The following is a 19,804-nucleotide window of genomic DNA, read 5'->3' on the forward strand; positions in this document are numbered from 1 at the left end:
TTGTGTTCGAATCATTTTCACACCAATTGCAGGAGAAAACAAAACTGCCACTCCTGCGCTGAAGTTTGTACCATGGCTAAAACTCTGCTGTCCATCCCACCACCTCATCCACTCCACTTCATTATCTACATCGGTGTGTGTGTTCCCTGAAGAAAAACAATGTGCAGTTTTTTTTGTTGTATTGTTTCAGCTAATGCAGCACACTTATATCTGTTCCTTCCCCCATTGATGTTTAAAGAGCCCACTCTCAGAGATGTGAAAGAGAAAGAGGAAAAGAAAGAAGGTGAAGCAGTAATAAAGAGAAGGAAGACACCCGCGAAACATGGCTTATCTGTACACCAAGCTATAGCTTAACATTTCTTTTTATGTTTATGTATAGCTGTGATATGCTTCCTTAAACCAAAGCGCTTTTTTTCACTCAACAAATCAAAGCCAAGATTTTTTTTTGCAGAAAAGCCACTGACTTTTCAAACTTTTCATCAGGAAAAAAGTCTGTGACATTAACCTGTTTACCAAAAGTCTTATCCAAAAAACTATTCACCTCTACCAGGGTGTACAGAGTGTGATCCTCCTGAGAAGCTCCCACAGACACCACTTCACGAACATCACAAACCTCCTGTGACATCTCCATATCATCTTCCATCTTGACTATCAGCTTCAGTTCCATCAGAAAGTGCCTTTTTCATCATACAGTCAGTGTTAGTTACAGTGTCGGCCCACGACCTTTTCTTCTCATTTACCATGTAAACCTCAGCATTGCCTAACTGCTGTACTGCAGCACTAGCGCTAGCTATTGCCCCATCCTGACCCACTCTGTTCTCCATAACTGGTCCACTCTCTAAGTTCAACACCATGGTTTGCTCTGGGTCTGCACCGGGCTCTCGCGCACGGTCATACTCATGCTCTGCGGGGATATCTGCCTCGGACCCACTCACCTCAGCACTCCTGGTGACCTCCTCCTGATTCCCCTCTGTTCTCACAATATCACCCGGGTCAGGGCCGCGATTGACCTCCCGTTCCTCGTGTTTACTATGCGGACATGCGAATCGCTTATGACCGATATCTCCACATTCAAAACAGCGCATATTACCGCTCGCGTACACCATATATGTTTTCCCTTCGTATTTAACACGGAAGGATATCTCAAAGGTGTTTTCAGGCGAATCCAGGAACATGGATACTTGTCTCCTGAAAGATATAACATGCTTTAATTCGGGGTGTTTACAGCCCAGAGAGATCATTTTAAAAGAGCTGGCCATTTTCCCGAATCGTAAGAGCTCGCGCTCTAGCGCCGCATTCGGCAGAAAAGGCAGACAGTTTGAAATGATGACCCTTACTGAGGGGGCAAACAGTGGGGGAAACATTTAATGATGTGCCATTGATCACAATACCACTCGCTAACAGCTGATTAACAAGACGCTGATCTTTCATAAAAACCACTACAGTTTTATTCATCCGAGAAGCGGAAACAATTTGCTCAAACCCAACTTTTTCTCCGACTTTAAGGAGAACATCCTCCACCATTACACTCTCATCAGGCACACACCTGAAACCATGTCGGAGAAATAAAGCCGACACCCCTTCAAGAGACGCCATCTCCCTACACCTCACCATCTCCCCACACCCCCCACACCTCACCATCTCCCCCCACCTCACCATCTCCCCACACCCCCCCCACCTCACCATCTCCCCACACCTCACCAGCTCCCCACACCCCCCACACCTCACCATCTCCCCACACCCCCCACACCTCACCATCTCCCCACACCTCCCCATCTCCCCACACCCCCCCCACCCCACCCTCTCCCCACACCCCCCACACCTCACCACCTCCCCACACCTCACCATCTCCCCACACCCCCCACACCTCACCATCTCCCCACACCTCACCATCTCCCCACACCCCCCACACCTCACCATCTCCCCACACCTCACCATCTCAATTCGTGCAAGGCGCATGAATTGAAGAAGAAAAATATGTACAAATATCCACACTCTCACCACCAGTCTCACCCCACACACCTCTCACACTCCACATGCCACTCACACCCGCCAACTCCCAGCATGCAACAGAGAGAGAGAGAGAGCGAGAGAGAGAGAGGGAGAGAGAGTGTGTGTGTGTGTGTGTGTGAGTGAGAGAGAGAGAGAGAGAGAGAGAGTGTGAGAGAGGGAGAGAGTGTGTGAGAGAGAGAGTGTGTGAGAGAGAGAGAGTGTGAGAGAGAGAGAGACAGAGTCAGTGAGTGAGTGAGTGTGTGTGTGTGAGAGAGAGAGAGAGAGATGGTTGCTTGGTACAGTTAGGGTCAGTTTTAAATGTACTCACTGCTGTTCCTCAGGAGAACTATACACACTCCAGCCAGCAGGGGTCAGTGTAGAACTCTCAATATAATAACATAATATTGCAACCTGAAATACTTTAATCTCAGACCACGCCCCAAATAAACACAATAAAGACAGCAAACTGACTCATTCTACACACTCTTTCATGCTTTAGCATCATTACAGAGGTCCAGATGCCGGACAACAAGGAGTCCTCTGTGTAGTAGGGGTCCAGTGAGCACTAATTAGCCATGCAGCGCTTCCTAACCGCCTGCTAGCTAACTTCACCTGTTCAACACTGTGGAAATAATCAGAGACACTGAGTTCAGTTACACTCCATTTCTCACATCAGGAAGGCCCTCGAAAAGGGGGCGTTCCCACACAAGCTAGCCTGAATGATTAGAACTGCATTCAGTCTCCAGTAAATATTAGAGTGATGCCTCTCTCTTTAGTGCAGCGTCATTATTAAATCATGTGACTCTAACTTTAATGTGATTTGCAATAAAATATGAACAATCTGTATGTCTTTCTCTTACACACACACACACACACACACACACACAGAGAGAGAGAGAGAGAGAGAGAGAGAGAGAGAGAGAGAGAGAGAGAGAGAGAGAGAGAGAGAAACCCACCTGTTCCTGTCTCCACTCAGCAGGGAGCACTGTGGAGTTCCTAACCCAGTCTTTTGGGTCTCTTGCAGATGGATTAATGTTTCAGTAAAACGGATGCCGGGTCACATGATCATAAAGTACCGTTTATTTACAGTTAACTAGTTGTTTATCCCACTTTCTCCTCACTCTGCTGATTGTTACATAAAATTAAGTTTAGTTTATCTCTAACCCTAGACAAGTTACGTGTTGCTGTAAGCCACGCCCACCATGTTTTAATTGGCTGTTGCGGCTAATAAAGTAAAAGCTTTAACCAATCAGCAGTTGATAAAAGCAGCGGACAGTGGTCAGGAATAAAGAGACTCTGAAACTCAACACCATGAAAAACACAGCAATTCATTTAAAACAAAATTTATTCAAACAAAACTCTGCTATTTTTAGTTTTATTGCTATTTATTACTTTATTTTACTCTGTATTATATTTAATTATTTCCATTTGATGATGCAGCAGTTTATAAACTGCAGTGTGAACTGATGTGCTGTTATGAACACTGTTATAAACACTGATGAGATTACTGCACTGATCTGGTGACACTTATTTCACAACGAATGAAACAAGGACAAAAAATCTTCACACACACACACATCTCTGATTATTTAAATATTAAATAAAGAACCTAACTAAATGTACAACACTAGTGTGTGATGTCATCATTAAACCCCCCCCATTCTATAAAGTGGTCATAAATTGTAATAAACATTAATAACATGCTCACACACATACACACACACACACACACACACACACACAGTGCTAAGTGCCCTTGAAGGGGTGAGTTCTCTGTTCCTTTTGGTTCTGCCCAGAGTTCTCCCAGGGTCGCGGACCACGGATGTTTGTCCAGTTGTCCAAATCCACCTGCTGCAGTTTCTACACACACACATAGACACACACAGACAGAAAGGCAGACACACAGACACACACAGTGCATCATTTATCAATCTTTTAATAAGGTTGTGTGTAAAGTTTTGTCAAACTAAAATTTTCTGCAGAACTTGTTTGTTCTGCTGATTATAAAGCCATTCCTGACTCATGTGTATAAGCCACTTAGAAAAAAACATGTACATATAATCTGTTCATGTCCAGCTGAATGAGGACCTTAGAGTACAGAAATACGCTCTAACTTTCTGTGTGTGTGTGTGTGTGTGTGTACCATGTATTCTTCCTGCAGGATGTTTGTGTGTGTGCGTGGGGTCACTCGAGCCTCCAGTGCAGGGTCCATCTGTGACACAATACACAATATTTTGTTCTAAACACACATGCAAACACACACAACAAATAAACTGCCCTGTGTGTGTGTGTGTGTGTGTGTGTTTACCTTCTTCTTTATTTTCTGAGCATCATATCGAATCTGCGTGAACTCTCTCAGGCCGAATGATCCTCCAACCACAAGCAGCTACACACACACACACCATTAATTACACAAAACATGTAGACTTCAGTAAAATAAGTTGACTGTTGTCTTAATGTCGTAGAGAATGAAGCTTATCTGCACTCTTCTTCATCACTAACCCTACACCCTGCACATGATGTTCAGTAAGATCTCTGTTCCTCAGAGTAGTGCACACAGACTGCTGTATAAATCTCACACACACACATACATACATACATACATCAGGTTTAGTTTATTATAAACAGTGCATAATTTCTCATATGTTTTGATTTGATTGTTGGGAACCAGTCCAGCTGCTGGAGGATTCCCTCTCAGTACTGGTCCCAGTCCCGGATTAAACTGGGAGTGTAGAGGTTCAGATAATCCGCTGGGGCAATCCCCGAACACAAAAAAGTACAACAAACTGTGTTGATTTATGTTTCCACGTGAATAAAGCACTCTGTGTGTATTGTGAGTAAAGAGAATCCGAATTAAACACCGGAAAGCTTTCTCACTCACTGTAGTCGTGTGGAAACTAAACCGGAAGTTGTGTTCAAAGCTGTAAAAGGTCAGTAATTCACCAGCATGGGCACTCCGTATCTCACGGTCCGGTTCTTCTGCAGATTACCGATGTGTTTCCACATGTTGTCTCTCCACACAGCTCTTTATAACCCAGCTGCTCTCAGGATACAGTTAGCTTTTAGCATGTCTACATGGACGCCACCATCTTTACACTATACCCACAATGCACCGCGGCTCAGTGCGCGCTCGCAGACCAAATCGCACTCGGGTTTGTTTCCTGCTCTCGAGACTGTGTGTTTTATCTGCATCAATCTTTTTTAATTGGTTGAACCAAATCAGATCACAAACTCAAGCAGGAAACATGAATCTGCATATATATATATATATATACACACACTGTCCACAGCACGTCCTGACATCCTAAATGACCCTCCTCCCGCTGGACTTCACTGATTTAATCTACTGCCCTCTGGAATACGGCTCAGGTCCATCACTTCACCATGCAACAGACCCCGGCACCATACAGGGTTAACCCTAACCCAGCTTCTGAACACACACACACTCAGATACACACATTCACTCTCACACACATTCATACATACACACTTTCACACTAATAAAGCCTCATTTCTTCCTCACTGTTTAATATCTGTCTATATTTAACAGAATCATTTAAGTGAAGTAGTCTTTATTTGTCACAGATACATTACAGCACAGTGAAATTCCTTCTTCACATATCCCATCCTTGGAGGTTGGGGTCAGAGCACAGGGTCAGTCATGATACAGCACAGGGCCTTGCTCAAGGGCCCAACGGTGGCAGCTTGGTGGTGCTGGGGCTTGAACCCCGATCTTCCAGTCAATAACCCAGAGCCTTAACCACTTGAGCTACCACTGCCCAACCTGAATAGCCTTCAGTGTAACAGACTTTCAGCATAAAGAAAAAAATACAGAACATTTAATGCGGGGAAAAGTTCCTAAATATTACACAGAAAGAAACTCGAACACTCAGAGACATTTTACACACAAACTGTAGGTCTAAGTGACGCGCCAGGCCCCACCCCCTCACCCGGTGGGCACCAATTAGCACACACCAACTCCAGCACTGTGTAATCTGTATTTTTTATTTTTTATTTTTATTTTATTTTTATTTTATTTATTTTTTTTGGGGGGGGGGGGGCTGTGTAAGTGGTGTTGTTAGTAGCTTACAAGTTTTCTGTACAATTCTTGACCTAACTTATCCTCATGTGAGTATAAACAGAATTAATCATTATTGATTTGATATTTTCAAGAACCCTTATTGCTGGGTTCATTTTTGTCCTATACAAAATCCTATATACTTTTCTGGATATTAGCCTGATAGCTGCTAACTGGGAAGAGACTGTGCTCATCTATCAGCTATAACAACTCCTTGCCATCTTAAAAGGTTTTTTTTCCACATTTCGCAACAAATGGAACACGCTTTATCAGTGAAACGTGTACATGATTACGCAAAGACACCCACAGAGAAGGACAAAGCTCCCTTAACATTACAACCTGAAACTCCTACAAAGAGTCCACAATCGAAGATGTGACCACGGAGCCATCAAATGCAGTTCTCTTGGAAGCAATTGAGAAGCTGCGGAAAAAAACAAGACGATTTCTTGGAGAAAATAATGGCAGTTTCATGTAACTCAAGCCGCATCGCTGAACTTGGATTATATAATGGACACAATCTCTGACAAGGCTGACCGTTACCAACTCTAGTGTGAGGAAGGACCAACTTACTTCATTAAAGACTGAAACAAACAACTCTGGCATAAGCTGGACGAATTAGAGGCTTACAAAAGGCGGCAGAACCTTCACATCGCTAGTATACCTGAAGTGGAAGGTGAAAATGTAAAAATGGCGGTAATGGAAATATTGAGGGTTGTTTCACCAGGTCTGGCAGATGTTCTCCAGTCTTCCATGTCGCTCACAGGCTCAGCAAGAAAGGACTCGCTCAACCTCGCGTGTTATTGTATAGTTTACCTCTCGCATGCACCGTGACCAAATCTGGACCGTCACGAAGCGCTTTGAAATCCTAAAACAAAAAAATATCAGGATAATGGAGGACTTAGGCAACATGCACGGGAAGCTGGAAACAAATTGTGGCTACTTGTCAATCAAGCTAGACTGGAAGGTAAACCTGGAGGGTTCCAGGGTTCAACTGCTGTGATCGATGGGAAGAAAATCACAGTGGACAACATTTAAGTGACTCTTTTGTGGTCATATACGGAGGTTTGTTATCCTCTTGGAGTTTCTTATTGGTTAGGGTTCCATTCTAGCCTAGAGAAATGGACAGCTGGTTCATTTAACACTGAGGAGGTCTGGAGAAGTGCTGCACTCGCCTTTCTTTACTTTATCTTATTTCGAAAAGGAAGTTCTAGTTGTACTACTAATCTAGTTTTTGGTTAGTTGTTTTCATTTTTTTTTCATGACTTTTAAGTTGACTTGTTTTATGCTTAATGTTAGGGGAATTCAAGATTTAACTAAACATAAAGCTTTATTTCTTTCTGATGTTTACTTTTTGCAGGAATCACACTCAACCTTGAAAGATGAGTCTTTTTGGTCAAATCAGTGGGGGAGCAAAATGATGTATTGTCATGGTTCCAATAATTCTGCTGGAGTTATGACTTTATTTAATCTGCACTTTAATAACACTGTACTTGAATCACATTGTTCAAACGAAGGTAGATGGTTAATCTGTTATTCAGTGTGGGGAAAGCATTGTTACTCTTACAAATTCCGTCTATGGCTTTAATAGATCCAATCTGAATACTTGTCTCTTTTCAGATTTAACAATTCTAAATGAACATCTTTAAAGGTAAAATATCCATGCTCATCATTCATTTTGGGTGGGGACTTTAATGAAGCTCTTGATTTCTGTTATGATAGATTTCCTCCTAAATTTGGCATTACTACTTCCAATAAAATAATTAGTGACACATGTTCTAATTTCTCATTGATAGATATCTACAGATTCTTCCATAACGGCATTTCCTCTTCATTTACTCGGTTCAAATCTGACACAAAAATTACGCATAGATTTTGGTTAATATCTGATAATCTGGTTTCTTGTGTTAAATCTTGTAATATCTCCACTGCACCACCAACTGATCACGCAGGTATTGAATTAGAAATTTCACTGTCCAACTGATGCTGAGAAAAAACATTTATACTTGTTAATAGAAAAATTTTTATATGGAAAAGGCTAAAGGGGCCGTTGTTAGGTCTAGAGCCAAATGGTTAGCAGCCTGGGAGAAAAACTCTTTTTTTAATTTGGCAAAAAGGCGAGGTGAAAGTACAGAAAAAATTCTCTTTGTACATTGATAACAATATTGTAACAGATGAGAAAAGAATTTCAAAATTTGTATCAGACTTTTATCAAAAATTCTATACATCAACTTTTAACCCTGTGTCAAGTGATCTATTTTTTAGCAAGATACATCCCTTTATTCCTTGTGTGAGAATAAATAATAAAAGCCTTTGTGAAGAGGACATGTCATTGAGCCAATTGGATGATAAAAAAAACTCCTTTTAACAAAAGCCCAGGACCCGATGGTTTGCCTTTTGAGTTTTTTAGGAAGATAATTAGAGGATTCCTTTTAAATGTGTTTAATGATTGTGCCATAATGGGAGAACATACAGAATCAATGAAACAGGGAATAATTACTCTGCTTCCAAAACCTAATAAAGACATTTTGTACTTAGATAACTGGCGCCCAATCATGCTGCTTAACTCGGATTACAAATAATTAGCGTCTTTATATGCCTAAAGATTAAAAGCATGTTTGGATGAAATGATATACAGTATATCACCCAGTCCGGATTTATGAAGGGGAGAGATATTTCAAACAATATTCCAGACTGGTACTGGACCTTTTAGATTATTCAGATTTAGTACATGAGGAAGCTCTAATTTTGTTTTTAGATTTTTACGAGGCTTTTGACACTGCTGAGCACAGTTTCATGTATCAGACCCTTGATAAGTTTGGTTTTGGCCCAACCTTTAAAATTATGATGCACACATTTTATAATAATATTCCAAGTAGTATTCCTTCATCCGGCGGTACATCTTCTCGTTTTGTTGTCGGAAGAGGAATCAGACAGGGGTGCCCAGTTTTCCCATTTGTATTTTTATTAGTAGCAGAAATTTTAAATCTTTATGCTGTACGTTGCTCCTAAATTAAAGGTATTGAGATGGGAGAGTTCACTTTAACTATCAGTCAGCTTGCTGGTGACACTTTGTTTATTTCTGAAGAATAAAAATCAGGTCCCTGTTATTATGGAGGCTCTTAGGTTGTTTTCGGATGCCTCAGGTTTATCAGTCACTGGAAAAGTGAAATGATGGCACTACACCACCAGGATGGCTCATGCATATACACTAAAAGTTAAGGATATTTGGCTTTTGGGTGAAATTTATGGAAAATGTAAAAAGTTCATGCTACAGTGATATATCATGAAAGTCGGGCATTTAAGTAGAAGCATGCAATGGTGATTTCCTCATCTCAAACAATTTATTGAAACAAAAGCCAACAACAGTGGAGGGTATACCACAACAAAAAATCTCAATGTCTCAATAATCTGTCATGTGCCCTTGACCATCAATTACAGCTTGACCACGACGTCTCATGCTGTTCACGAGTCGACTTATTGTCTGCTGAGGCATGGCATTCCACTCTTCTTGAAGGGCGGCCCTCAGGTCATTGAGGTTCTGGGGTGCGGGGTTACGAGCCTCTACACGGCGACTCGGCTGATCCCAGAGGTTTTCTATGGGATTCGGGTCTGGAGAAAGTGCAGGCCACTCCATTTGAGGTACCCCAGCCTCCAGCAGCCGTTCCCTAATGATGCAGGGGCACAATGACTGGATTAATGATGTTATTCAGGTAGTATTGGCTTGTCACTGTACCATTCACGAGATGTAGGGCAGTTCTGTATTGAGTGGACACACCTGCCCAGACTGTAACACCACCACAACAGTGGCTGATGCATAGCACTCTCCTTGACGTCTCCAACATCGTTGGCGGCCATCATTTCTGCTCAACGTGAATCGACTGTCATCAGATAACAGCACTGAGGCCCACTGGTCCCTCGTCCAGTATAAATGCTCCCTGGCCCGACGCCTGTGCCTGGTGGTGTGGTCAGATACCCTTGCAGGTCGTCTAGCACGCAGACCATGCTGATGTAAACGGTTTCGGATGGTCTGACGTGACTCTTGGGTTCCTCTCACCTCCCTTAAATGTGCCTGGAGTTGAGTGGCATTCATCATCCGGTTCCGCAGGGCACTGTTCACAATGAAGCGGTCATCAACATGGGATGTGGCCAAAGGACGTCCACTTCTATGCCTTTCTGTGACTTTTCCAGTCTCTCTGTATCTCTGTCCCAACCTGCTGATGACACTCTGTGACACTCTAAGCTCAGTGGCCACTTCCCTCTGAGAACATCCTGTTTGAAGCCTCACAATGGTGAGGTTCTGTTGATCAATTGTTAGGTGTGGTCTTGGTCTCATGATGTCAAAATGTGAACAGCATGATGAAGAGGACTGTTTAAATACCAGTTCTAATTGAAGCAGAAAATTTATTGGTGGATTCATGGATCAAACACCAGTTGTGAATTTTGCCGTTAAGCACCTTGTTAGAGAACAGCAAGTTCTGCAGAAAGTACTGAAACACTGAACAGTTGGACATGTGCATTCAAAAGTGTAGAGAAGGTCAAATTAAGTTCACCTGGAAAGGTTATAGTGCATTTTAGGTGCATCCTGAAATTTCACCCGAAAGCCCAATATCCTTAACTTTTTCTGAGTAACGTATATCTGGGATACAGTTTAAACAGGCAGTTAGATACTTGGGCATTAAAATTAGTAAATCAGTCTCAGAGAGAAGTAGATTACAAAAGACAAGAAATATTTTCAATTCTTGGCTCCAAAGAAACTTATCTATTCAAGGTGGAGTGTTGAACTCCATGGCTGAGGGGATTTCCAGACTTGTATATCCTGCATTTTGCCTTTATGTAGACTAAAAGAAAATTTTATTTAAATTCATCCAGAGAGGCAAGACAGAGTACGTTAAAAGAAAAACTATAATTAGAAGTGTAGTAGAAGGAGGATTAAATGCTTTAGATTTTAACAATGTGTCCTTAAAATGAATTGGATCCAGCACACTGTCTTTGTGAGAATAGCTTTCCATACTTCTCTATCCCCAGAGTTATCTTTAAAAAATGTGCTGGTCTTCATTTTTTACTTGCCTGTGATTACAGGTGCACTGAACTCCCCATTAAGTGATCTAATTTTCACAAACAGGCTTTGGATGTGTGGAAATTAGTTTATAAACATCATTTCTCTCCCCATTCATGTGTTATTTTTTTGGAGCGATTGGTTTAACAAAGGTTTCATTTCTGTTACAGATCTTTTGGTGATCTAGATAATTGCACTGAATTTGTTAATAAGTTTGGATGAAATGTATCTTCAGTTGAAGTTAGGGAATCATAAATAAAAAAACTGTAAATCAATGGAAAACAGCCTAGCATTTGGTTGAGTTAACAAACATTTTGCTTTGTGTATGTGATATTTCCCAAAGAAAACAAGAATTTTAATTATATTGTCCATTTCCAAAATACCAGTATCACAATCCATAAACAAGACCATTATAGCTGTTATAGTGACAAACTTGTGAAACAACTCAAAAAGAAACAGAAAGTTGGGAGCAGAATAATTTAGTACGCTTACAATGGAAAAATAAATGAGAGATGACCAACTCCTCTTTACAAAAACAACATGATGAGAAGCCTGCTTTAAACTTGCTAATAAAATCATTACATGGATAATATCTATGCATTTCTTTGACTTTTTATTAGGAACAACATGTCTACTCATATCTGAGCACGGATTCTGAAAAATAAACGAAGGATAATCCTGTTTCCACTTCACCATCGCCTCAGGAAGGAAGAACACCTTTTTCCTTGGTTAAGATTTTAAGATGTAAAGGTTATTGAATTTTCTGTCCCTGATAGAAAGGTCCCCAATAGGAAGATCTGGAAGAGAAGCAAATACAGGCTTCTAAATCTTTTCATTTTTAATAAGGTGACGTAGTTTAGGAGAAATACAATGAATTAGTTTTATATCTTCAATACAGAACAATCGTAAAGCTGTTAAGACATCTCAGTCACTGAAGAGGAGACTCCATCTATCGGATTTAGGATCTTTGATGGAGTTTCTGTTATATCTTTGTACGAGTTTGTATTCCCCTATTGTTATTCAGAATAAAATTTTGGAAAAAACTAAACTAAAATAAAATAAATAATAATCTGTAGTTCATAAGATTCATCTTAAATACTGCAAAAACCTCCATTTTTAAAAAATCATATCTGCGATAAAAGGTTTATAATGTACAATTGCCATATCGATAAATGTCAAATTACACACCTGAAAAGAAAAGGTATCGTTATAAATGAAGACATTTACCTCCGGGATCAGTCTGAGGTAGTGGCTCATGTCTTAGAACACTCTGTGTAAATCAGGCCTGAGAAAATACTTCCGCTTTAAATTCCCAGTATATTCTAATCTGTCCAAGTTTAATCGAATTCTGATTAAAGGCAGAAACAGCAGTCCTGTCCACCCCCCACCCCCCCTCACAACAACCTACAGATAGATAAACACCGAGATTTCACTTCACACTCATTCCTATAAAACAACCAAAGATTAAATCTGTTTTAAAGACCACACCATCAGCTCTCACGGGAATTCCAGCGTGAGATGTGGAGTTAAGAAAATCTGTGAAGTTATTATTTAATGTTATTTATTACGCAGCAGATAAGAACATTATCATTAAAATAATGTGTGAGGATGTGTTTTAACTGTGAATCATGTCTGAATAAAAGGTATGATGGAATAATTTCTCAAATTGTAATCTGAAATAAACTCTCTCACACACACACACACACACACATGAAAAGGAAAGGACTCAATGAACATCCAGATGCCTTTTTTTATTTATTTAAACTTTTTATTCAAGCCAGGTGAAGAAAAATACTTTTTTTTGGTTCTGTATAATAAAATATGTTAACTTTTATTCTTTTTTATGAAGAGAAAAAAACAATATGAAGTAAAAACTGAAGATTTTTTTCTCACTCTCCCCATGTGTACAAAAGCTGGGGAAGATTTTTCATGTTGCAGAAGCAGAAACAGGACAGAAGAGGAAGTGGGTTTGGAAGGCAGGGTATAAACCGGCATACAAAATCTGACTGAGCATTTGCAGAGCCATGCTGAGACACGCCCACTCGCTGACCAGAGATCACTGCACTACAAGTGCACCAGTTAGGGGACAAAACAGAGGCTGTATGTATAGAGAAGTGCCCTACACAGGGTATTAAATAATGTTGTCTACCTGGATCCAGTAGGGATGGAGGATTCAACTCTCTTTATCGACTCTCCGGGGTGGACGCTGTAGTGCACTACATGTTCAGCTCCATCTGTAAGGCTCTTACATAAATCCCAGTTTGAAGTGTAGTGCACTAAATGACTCAATGGGAATCATTTAATACTCTGCTCCCTGTATAAGTGTGCTACATAGGGTATGAGAACCTGACACAATGATGTGCACTACAGTCCAGTACTGCGCTCAACCCTCTGCTCCCAATGGAGGCATTTATACTGCACTACTGAGTGTGTAGGCACCATTATTCCCTGGGGTAATGCACTAACGTCCCTTACTGTTCCCTCTTCTAGTGCACTACATAGGGTGTGAACCAACAGCTTGGACTCTCGGGTCTGATCTCAGTACAGTGACCTCAGCAGCTACAGAGCAGGAGAATGTGTGTGTGTGTGTGTGTGTGTGTGTTTGATGAAAAGAAGGCAGGCTGACCCCAAGTGTGGAGGTCAGAGGTCACTCTCTCCATACAGGGCAGTGGAGAAGGACATGTAGTCGAGGGCCCCGGGCACAGCGTCACTCCCTCTGTAGGGCACCATGCGGGAGATACAGTACTCGGCCTGATCAGGGGGCAGCTCGCGCCTCAGCTCCTCCGCCGTGATGTAGTTCTACACACACACAATTGTTATGTGTAGTATGTTGTAGTGTTGTGTACTACAGTATAGTGTTGTGTAGTGTTGTGTAGTGTTGTGTGGTGTTGTGTGGTGTTGTGCAGTGTTGTGAACTACAGTATAGTGTTGTGTAGTGTTGTGTGGTGTTGTGTAGTGTTGTGTACTACAGTATAGTGTTGTGTAGTGTTGTGTGGTGTTGTGTAGTGTTGTGTACTACAGTATAGTGTTCTGTAGTGTTGTGTAGTGTTGTGTACGACAGCATAGTGTTGTGTAGTGTTGTGTACTACAGTATAGTGTTGTGTAGTGTTGTGTACTACAGTATAGTGTTGTGTAGTGTTGTGTACTACAGCATAGTGTTGTGTAGTGTTGTGTGGTGTTGTGTAGTGTTGTGTACTACAGTATAGTGTTCTGTAGTGTTGTGTAGTGTTGTGTACTACAGCATAGTGTTGTGTAGTGTTGTGTACTACAGTATAGTGTTGTGTAGTGTTGTGTGGTGTTGTGTAGTGTTGTGTACTACAGTATAGTGTTCTGTAGTGTTGTATGGTGTTGTGTAGTGTTGTGTACTACAGTATAGTGTTGTGTAGTGTTGTGTACTACAGTATAGTGTTGTGTAGTGTTGTGTGGTGTTGTGTAGTGTTGTGTAGTGTTGTGTACTACAGTATAGTGTTGTGTAGTGTTGTGTACTACAGTATAGTGTTGTGTAGTGTTGTGTACTACAGTATAGTGTTCTGTAGTGTTGTGTACTACAGTATAGTGTTGTGTAGTGTTGTGTACTACAGTATAGTGTTCTGTAGTGTTGTATGGTGTTGTGTAGTGTTGTGTACTACAGTATAGTGTTCTGTAGTGTTGTGTACTACAGTATAGTGTTGTGTAGTGTTGTGTACTACAGCATAGTGTTGTGTAGTGTTGTGTGGTGTTGTGTAGTGTTGTGTACTACAGTATAGTGTTCTGTAGTGTTGTGTAGTGTTGTGTACTACAGCATAGTGTTGTGTAGTGTTGTGTACTACAGTATAGTGTTGTGTAGTGTTGTGTGGTGTTGTGTAGTGTTGTGTACTACAGTATAGTGTTCTGTAGTGTTGTATGGTGTTGTGTAGTGTTGTGTACTACAGTATAGTGTTGTGTAGTGTTGTGTACTACAGTATAGTGTTGTGTAGTGTTGTGTGGTGTTGTGTAGTGTTGTGTAGTGTTGTGTACTACAGTATAGTGTTGTGTAGTGTTGTGTACTACAGCATAGTGTTGTGTAGTGTTGTGTACTACAGTATAGTGTTGTGTAGTGTTGTGTGGTGTTGTGTAGTGTTGTGTACTACAGTATAGTGTTCTGTAGTGTTGTATGGTGTTGTGTAGTGTTGTGTACTACAGTATAGTGTTCTGTAGTGTTGTGTAGTGTTGTGTACTACAGCATAGTGTTGTGTAGTGTTGTGTACTACAGCATAATGTTGTGTAGTGTTGTGTAGTGTTGTGTAGTGTTGTGTACTACAGCATAGTGTTGTGTAGTGTTCTGTAGTGTTGTGTGGTGTTGTGTACTACAGCATAGTGTTGTGTAGTGTTGTATGGTGTTGTGTAGTGTTGTGTACTACAGTATAGTGTTCTGTAGTGTTGTGTACTACAGCATAGTGTTGTGTAGTGTTGTGTACTACAGCATAGTGTTGTGTAGTGTTGTGTACTACAGTATAGTGTTGTGTAGTGTTGTGTGGTGTTGTGTACTACAGCATAGTGTTGTGTAGTGTTGTATGGTGTTGTGTAGTGTTGTGTACTACAGTGTGGTGTTGTGTACTACAGCATAGTGTTGTGTAGTGTTGTGTACTACAGCATAGTGTTGTGTAGTGTTGTGTGGTGTTGTGTACTACAGCATAGTGTTGTGTAGTGTTGTATGGTGTTGTGTAGTGTTGTGTACTACAGTGTGGTGTTGTGTACTACAGCATAGTGTTGTGTAGTGTTGTGTACTACAGCATAGTGTTGTGTAGTGTTGTGTGGTGTTGTGTACTACAGCATAGTGTTGTGTAGTGTTGTATGGTGTTGTGTAGTGTTGTGTACTACAGTATAGTGTTCTGTAGTGTTGTGTACTACAGCATAGTGTTGTGTAGTGTTGTGTACTACAGCATAGTGTTGTATAGTGTTGTGTAGTGTTGTGTGGTGTTGTGTACTACAGCATAGTGTTGTGTAGTGTTGTATGGTGTTGTGTAGTGTTGTGTACTACAGTATAGTGTTCTGTAGTGTTGTGTACTACAGCATAGTGTTGTGTAGTGTTGTGTACTACAGCATAGTGTTGTGTAGTGTTGTGTACTACAGCATAGTGTTGTGTAGTGTTGTGTGGTGTTGTGTACTACAGCATACCAACATGTGGTGTTGTGTGGTGTTGTGTGGTGTTATGTAGTGTTGTGTACTACAGTATAGTGTTGTGTAGTGTTGTGTGGTGTTGTGTAGTGTTGTGTACTACAGTATAGTGTTCTGTAGTGTTGTGTAGTGTTGTGTACGACAGCATAGTGTTGTGTAGTGTTGTGTGGTGTTGTGTACTACAGTATAGTGTTGTGTAGTGTTGTATGGTGTTGTGTAGTGTTGTGTACTACAGTATAGTGTTGTGTAGTGTTGTGTAGTGTTGTGTACTACAGTATAGTGTTCTGTAGTGTTGTATGGTGTTGTGTAGTGTTGTGTACTACAGTATAGTGTTGTGTAGTGTTGTATGGTGTTGTGTAGTGTTGTGTACTACAGTATAGTGTTGTGTAGTGTTGTATGGTGTTGTGTAGTGTTGTGTACTACAGTATAGTGTTCTGTAGTGTTGTATGGTGTTGTGTAGTGTTGTGTACTACAGTATAGTGTTGTGTAGTGTTGTATGGTGTTGTGTAGTGTTGTGTACTACAGTATAGTGTTGTGTAGTGTTGTATGGTGTTGTGTAGTGTTGTGTACTACAGTATAGTGTTCTGTAGTGTTGTATGGTGTTGTGTAGTGTTGTGTACTACAGTATAGTGTTCTGTAGTGTTGTGTACTACAGTATAGTGTTGTGTAGTGTTGTGTACTACAGTATAGTGTTGTGTAGTGTTGTATGGTGTTGTGTAGTGTTGTGTACTACAGTATAGTGTTGTGTAGTGTTGTATGGTGTTGTGTAGTGTTGTGTACTACAGTATAGTGTTCTGTAGTGTTGTATGGTGTTGTGTAGTGTTGTGTACTACAGCATAGTGTTGTGTAGTGTTGTGTGGTGTTGTGTACTACAGCATAGTGTTGTGTAGTGTTGTATGGTGTTGTGTAGTGTTGTGTACTACAGTGTGGTGTTGTGTACTACAGCATAGTGTTGTGTAGTGTTGTGTACTACAGCATAGTGTTGTGTAGTGTTGTGTGGTGTTGTGTACTACAGCATAGTGTTGTGTAGTGTTGTATGGTGTTGTGTAGTGTTGTGTACTACAGTATAGTGTTCTGTAGTGTTGTGTACTACAGCATAGTGTTGTGTAGTGTTGTGTACTACAGCATAGTGTTGTATAGTGTTGTGTAGTGTTGTGTGGTGTTGTGTACTACAGTATAGTGTTCTGTAGTGTTGTGTACTACAGCATAGTGTTGTGTAGTGTTGTGTACTACAGCATAGTGTTGTGTAGTGTTGTGTACTACAGTATAGTGTTGTGTAGTGTTGTGTGGTGTTGTGTACTACAGCATAGTGTTGTGTAGTGTTGTATGGTGTTGTGTAGTGTTGTGTACTACAGTGTGGTGTTGTGTACTACAGCATAGTGTTGTGTAGTGTTGTGTACTACAGCATAGTGTTGTGTAGTGTTGTGTGGTGTTGTGTACTACAGCATAGTGTTGTGTAGTGTTGTGTACTACAGCATAGTGTTGTGTAGTGTTGTGTGGTGTTGTGTAGTGTTGTGTACTACAGTATAGTGTTCTGTAGTGTTGTATGGTGTTGTGTAGTGTTGTGTACTACAGTATAGTGTTCTGTAGTGTTGTGTACTACAGCATAGTGTTGTGTAGTGTTGTGTACTACAGCATAGTGTTGTATAGTGTTGTGTAGTGTTGTGTGGTGTTGTGTACTACAGCATAGTGTTGTGTAGTGTTGTATGGTGTTGTGTAGTGTTGTGTACTACAGTATAGTGTTCTGTAGTGTTGTGTACTACAGCATAGTGTTGTGTAGTGTTGTGTACTACAACATAGTGTTGTGTAGTGTTGTGTACTACAGCATAGTGTTGTGTAGTGTTGTGTGGTGTTGTGTACTACAGCATACCAACATGTGGTGTTGTGTGGTGTTATGTAGTGTTGTGTACTACAGTATAGTGTTGTGTAGTGTTGTGTGGTGTTGTGTGGTGTTGTGTGGTGTTATGTAGTGTTGTGTACTACAGTATAGTGTTGTGTAGTGTTGTGTGGTGTTGTGTTGTGTTATCTAGTGTTGTGTACTACAGTATAGTGTTGTGTAGTGTTGTGTTGTGTACTACAGTATAGTGTTGTGTAGTGTTGTGTGGTGTTCTGTAGTGTTGTGTACTACAGTATAGTGTTCTGTAGTGTTGTGTTGTGTACTACAGTATAGTGTTGTGTAGTGTTGTGTGGTGTTGTGTAGTGTTGTGTACTACAGTATAGTGTTGTGTAGTGTTGTATGGTGTTGTGTAGTGTTGTGTAGTGTTGTGTCGTGTTGTGTAGTGTTGTGTACTACAGTATAGTGTTGTGTAGTGTTGTGTGGTGTTGTGTAGTGTTGTGTGGTGTTGTGTGGTGTTATGTAGTGTTGTGTACTACAGCATAGTGTTATGTAGTGTTGTGTACTACAGCATAGTGTTATGTAGTGTTGTGTTGTGTTGTATAGTGTTGTGTAGTGTTGTGTGGTGTTGTGTACTACAGTATAGTGTTCTGTAGTGTTGTGTGGTGTTGTATAGTGTTGTGTAGTGTTGTGTGGTGTTGTGTGGTGTTGTGTGGTGTTATGTAGTATTGTGTACTACAGTATAGTGTTGTGTAGTGTTGTGTGGTGTTGTGTGGTGTTGTGTGGTGTTATGTAGTGTTGTGTACTACAGTATAGTGTTGTGTAGTGTTGTGTTGTGTACTACAGTAAAGTGTTGTGTAGTGTTGTGTGGTGTTCTGTAGTGTTGTGTACTACAGTATAGTGTTGTGTAGTGTTGTGTGGTGTTATGTAGTGTTGTGTACTACAGTATAGTGTTGTGTAGTGTTGTGTGGTGTTATGTAGTGTTGTGTACTACAGTATAGTGTTGTGTAGTGTTGTGTGGTGTTGTGTGGTGTTATCTAGTGTTGTGTACTACAGTATAGTGTTGTGTAGTGCTGTGTGGTGTTCTGTAGTGTTGTGTACTACAGTATAGTGTTCTGTAGTGTTGTGTTGTGTACTACAGTATAGTGTTGTGTAGTGTTGTGTTGTGTACTACAGTATAGTGTTGTGTAGTGTTGTGTGGTGTTGTGTGGTGTTGTGTTGTGTACTACAGTATAGTGTTGTGTAGTGTTGTGTGGTGTTGTGTGGTGTTGTGTTGTGTACTACAGTATAGTGTTGTGTAGTGTTGTATACTACAGTATAGTGTTGTGTAGTGTTGTGTGGTGTTGTGTAGTGTTGTGTACTACAGTATAGTGTTGTGTAGTGTTGTATGGTGTTGTGTAGTGTTGTGTAGTGTTGTGTGGTGTTGTGTAGTGTTGTGTACTACAGTATAGTGTTGTGTAGTGTTGTGTGGTGTTGTGTAGTGTTGTGTACTACAGTATAGTGTTATGTAGTGTTGTGTTGTGTACTACAGTATAGTGTTCTGTAGTGTTGTGTGGTGTTGTGTTGTGTTGTGTACTACAGTATAGTGTTGTGTAATGTTGTGTGGTGTTGTGTAGTGTTGTGTACTACAGTATAGTGTTGTGTAGTGTTGTGTACTACAGTGTAGTGTTGTGTACTACAGTATAGTGTTGTGTAGTGTTGTGTACTA

General features: G+C 40.7%; 2 protein-coding genes across 6 annotated transcripts in view; both read right to left on the bottom strand.

Moving 5' to 3' along the window:
* Window positions 1-3,319: 3,319 nt before the first annotated feature.
* On the bottom strand, window positions 3,320-5,230 carry LOC131351219 (cytochrome c oxidase assembly protein COX16 homolog, mitochondrial). The gene is made up of 4 exons (XM_058386528.1): window positions 4,936-5,230; window positions 4,301-4,378; window positions 4,136-4,204; window positions 3,320-3,852 (listed from the first exon to the last, which is right to left on the bottom strand). The coding sequence occupies exons 1-4, from the start codon at window positions 4,996-4,998 to the stop codon at window positions 3,739-3,741; spliced, it is 324 nt and encodes a 107-aa protein (XP_058242511.1). The 5' UTR covers window positions 4,999-5,230; the 3' UTR covers window positions 3,320-3,738.
* Window positions 5,231-12,886: 7,656 nt separating this feature from the next.
* The window catches only part of actn1 (actinin, alpha 1), a 47,859-nt gene continuing 40,941 nt past the window's right edge, over window positions 12,887-19,804 (bottom strand). For all 5 annotated transcript variants that reach the window (XM_058386508.1, XM_058386504.1, XM_058386507.1 and 2 more), the window contains one exon: window positions 12,887-13,925. In XM_058386508.1, coding sequence (XP_058242491.1) covers window positions 13,767-13,925 — 159 coding nt within the window. In that variant the 3' untranslated portion in view covers window positions 12,887-13,766. The remainder of the gene's footprint in view (window positions 13,926-19,804) is intronic.

Source organism: Hemibagrus wyckioides, linkage group LG03 (assembly GCF_019097595.1).
Source record: "Hemibagrus wyckioides isolate EC202008001 linkage group LG03, SWU_Hwy_1.0, whole genome shotgun sequence".
NCBI classification, from domain to species: Eukaryota; Metazoa; Chordata; class Actinopteri; order Siluriformes; family Bagridae; genus Hemibagrus; species Hemibagrus wyckioides.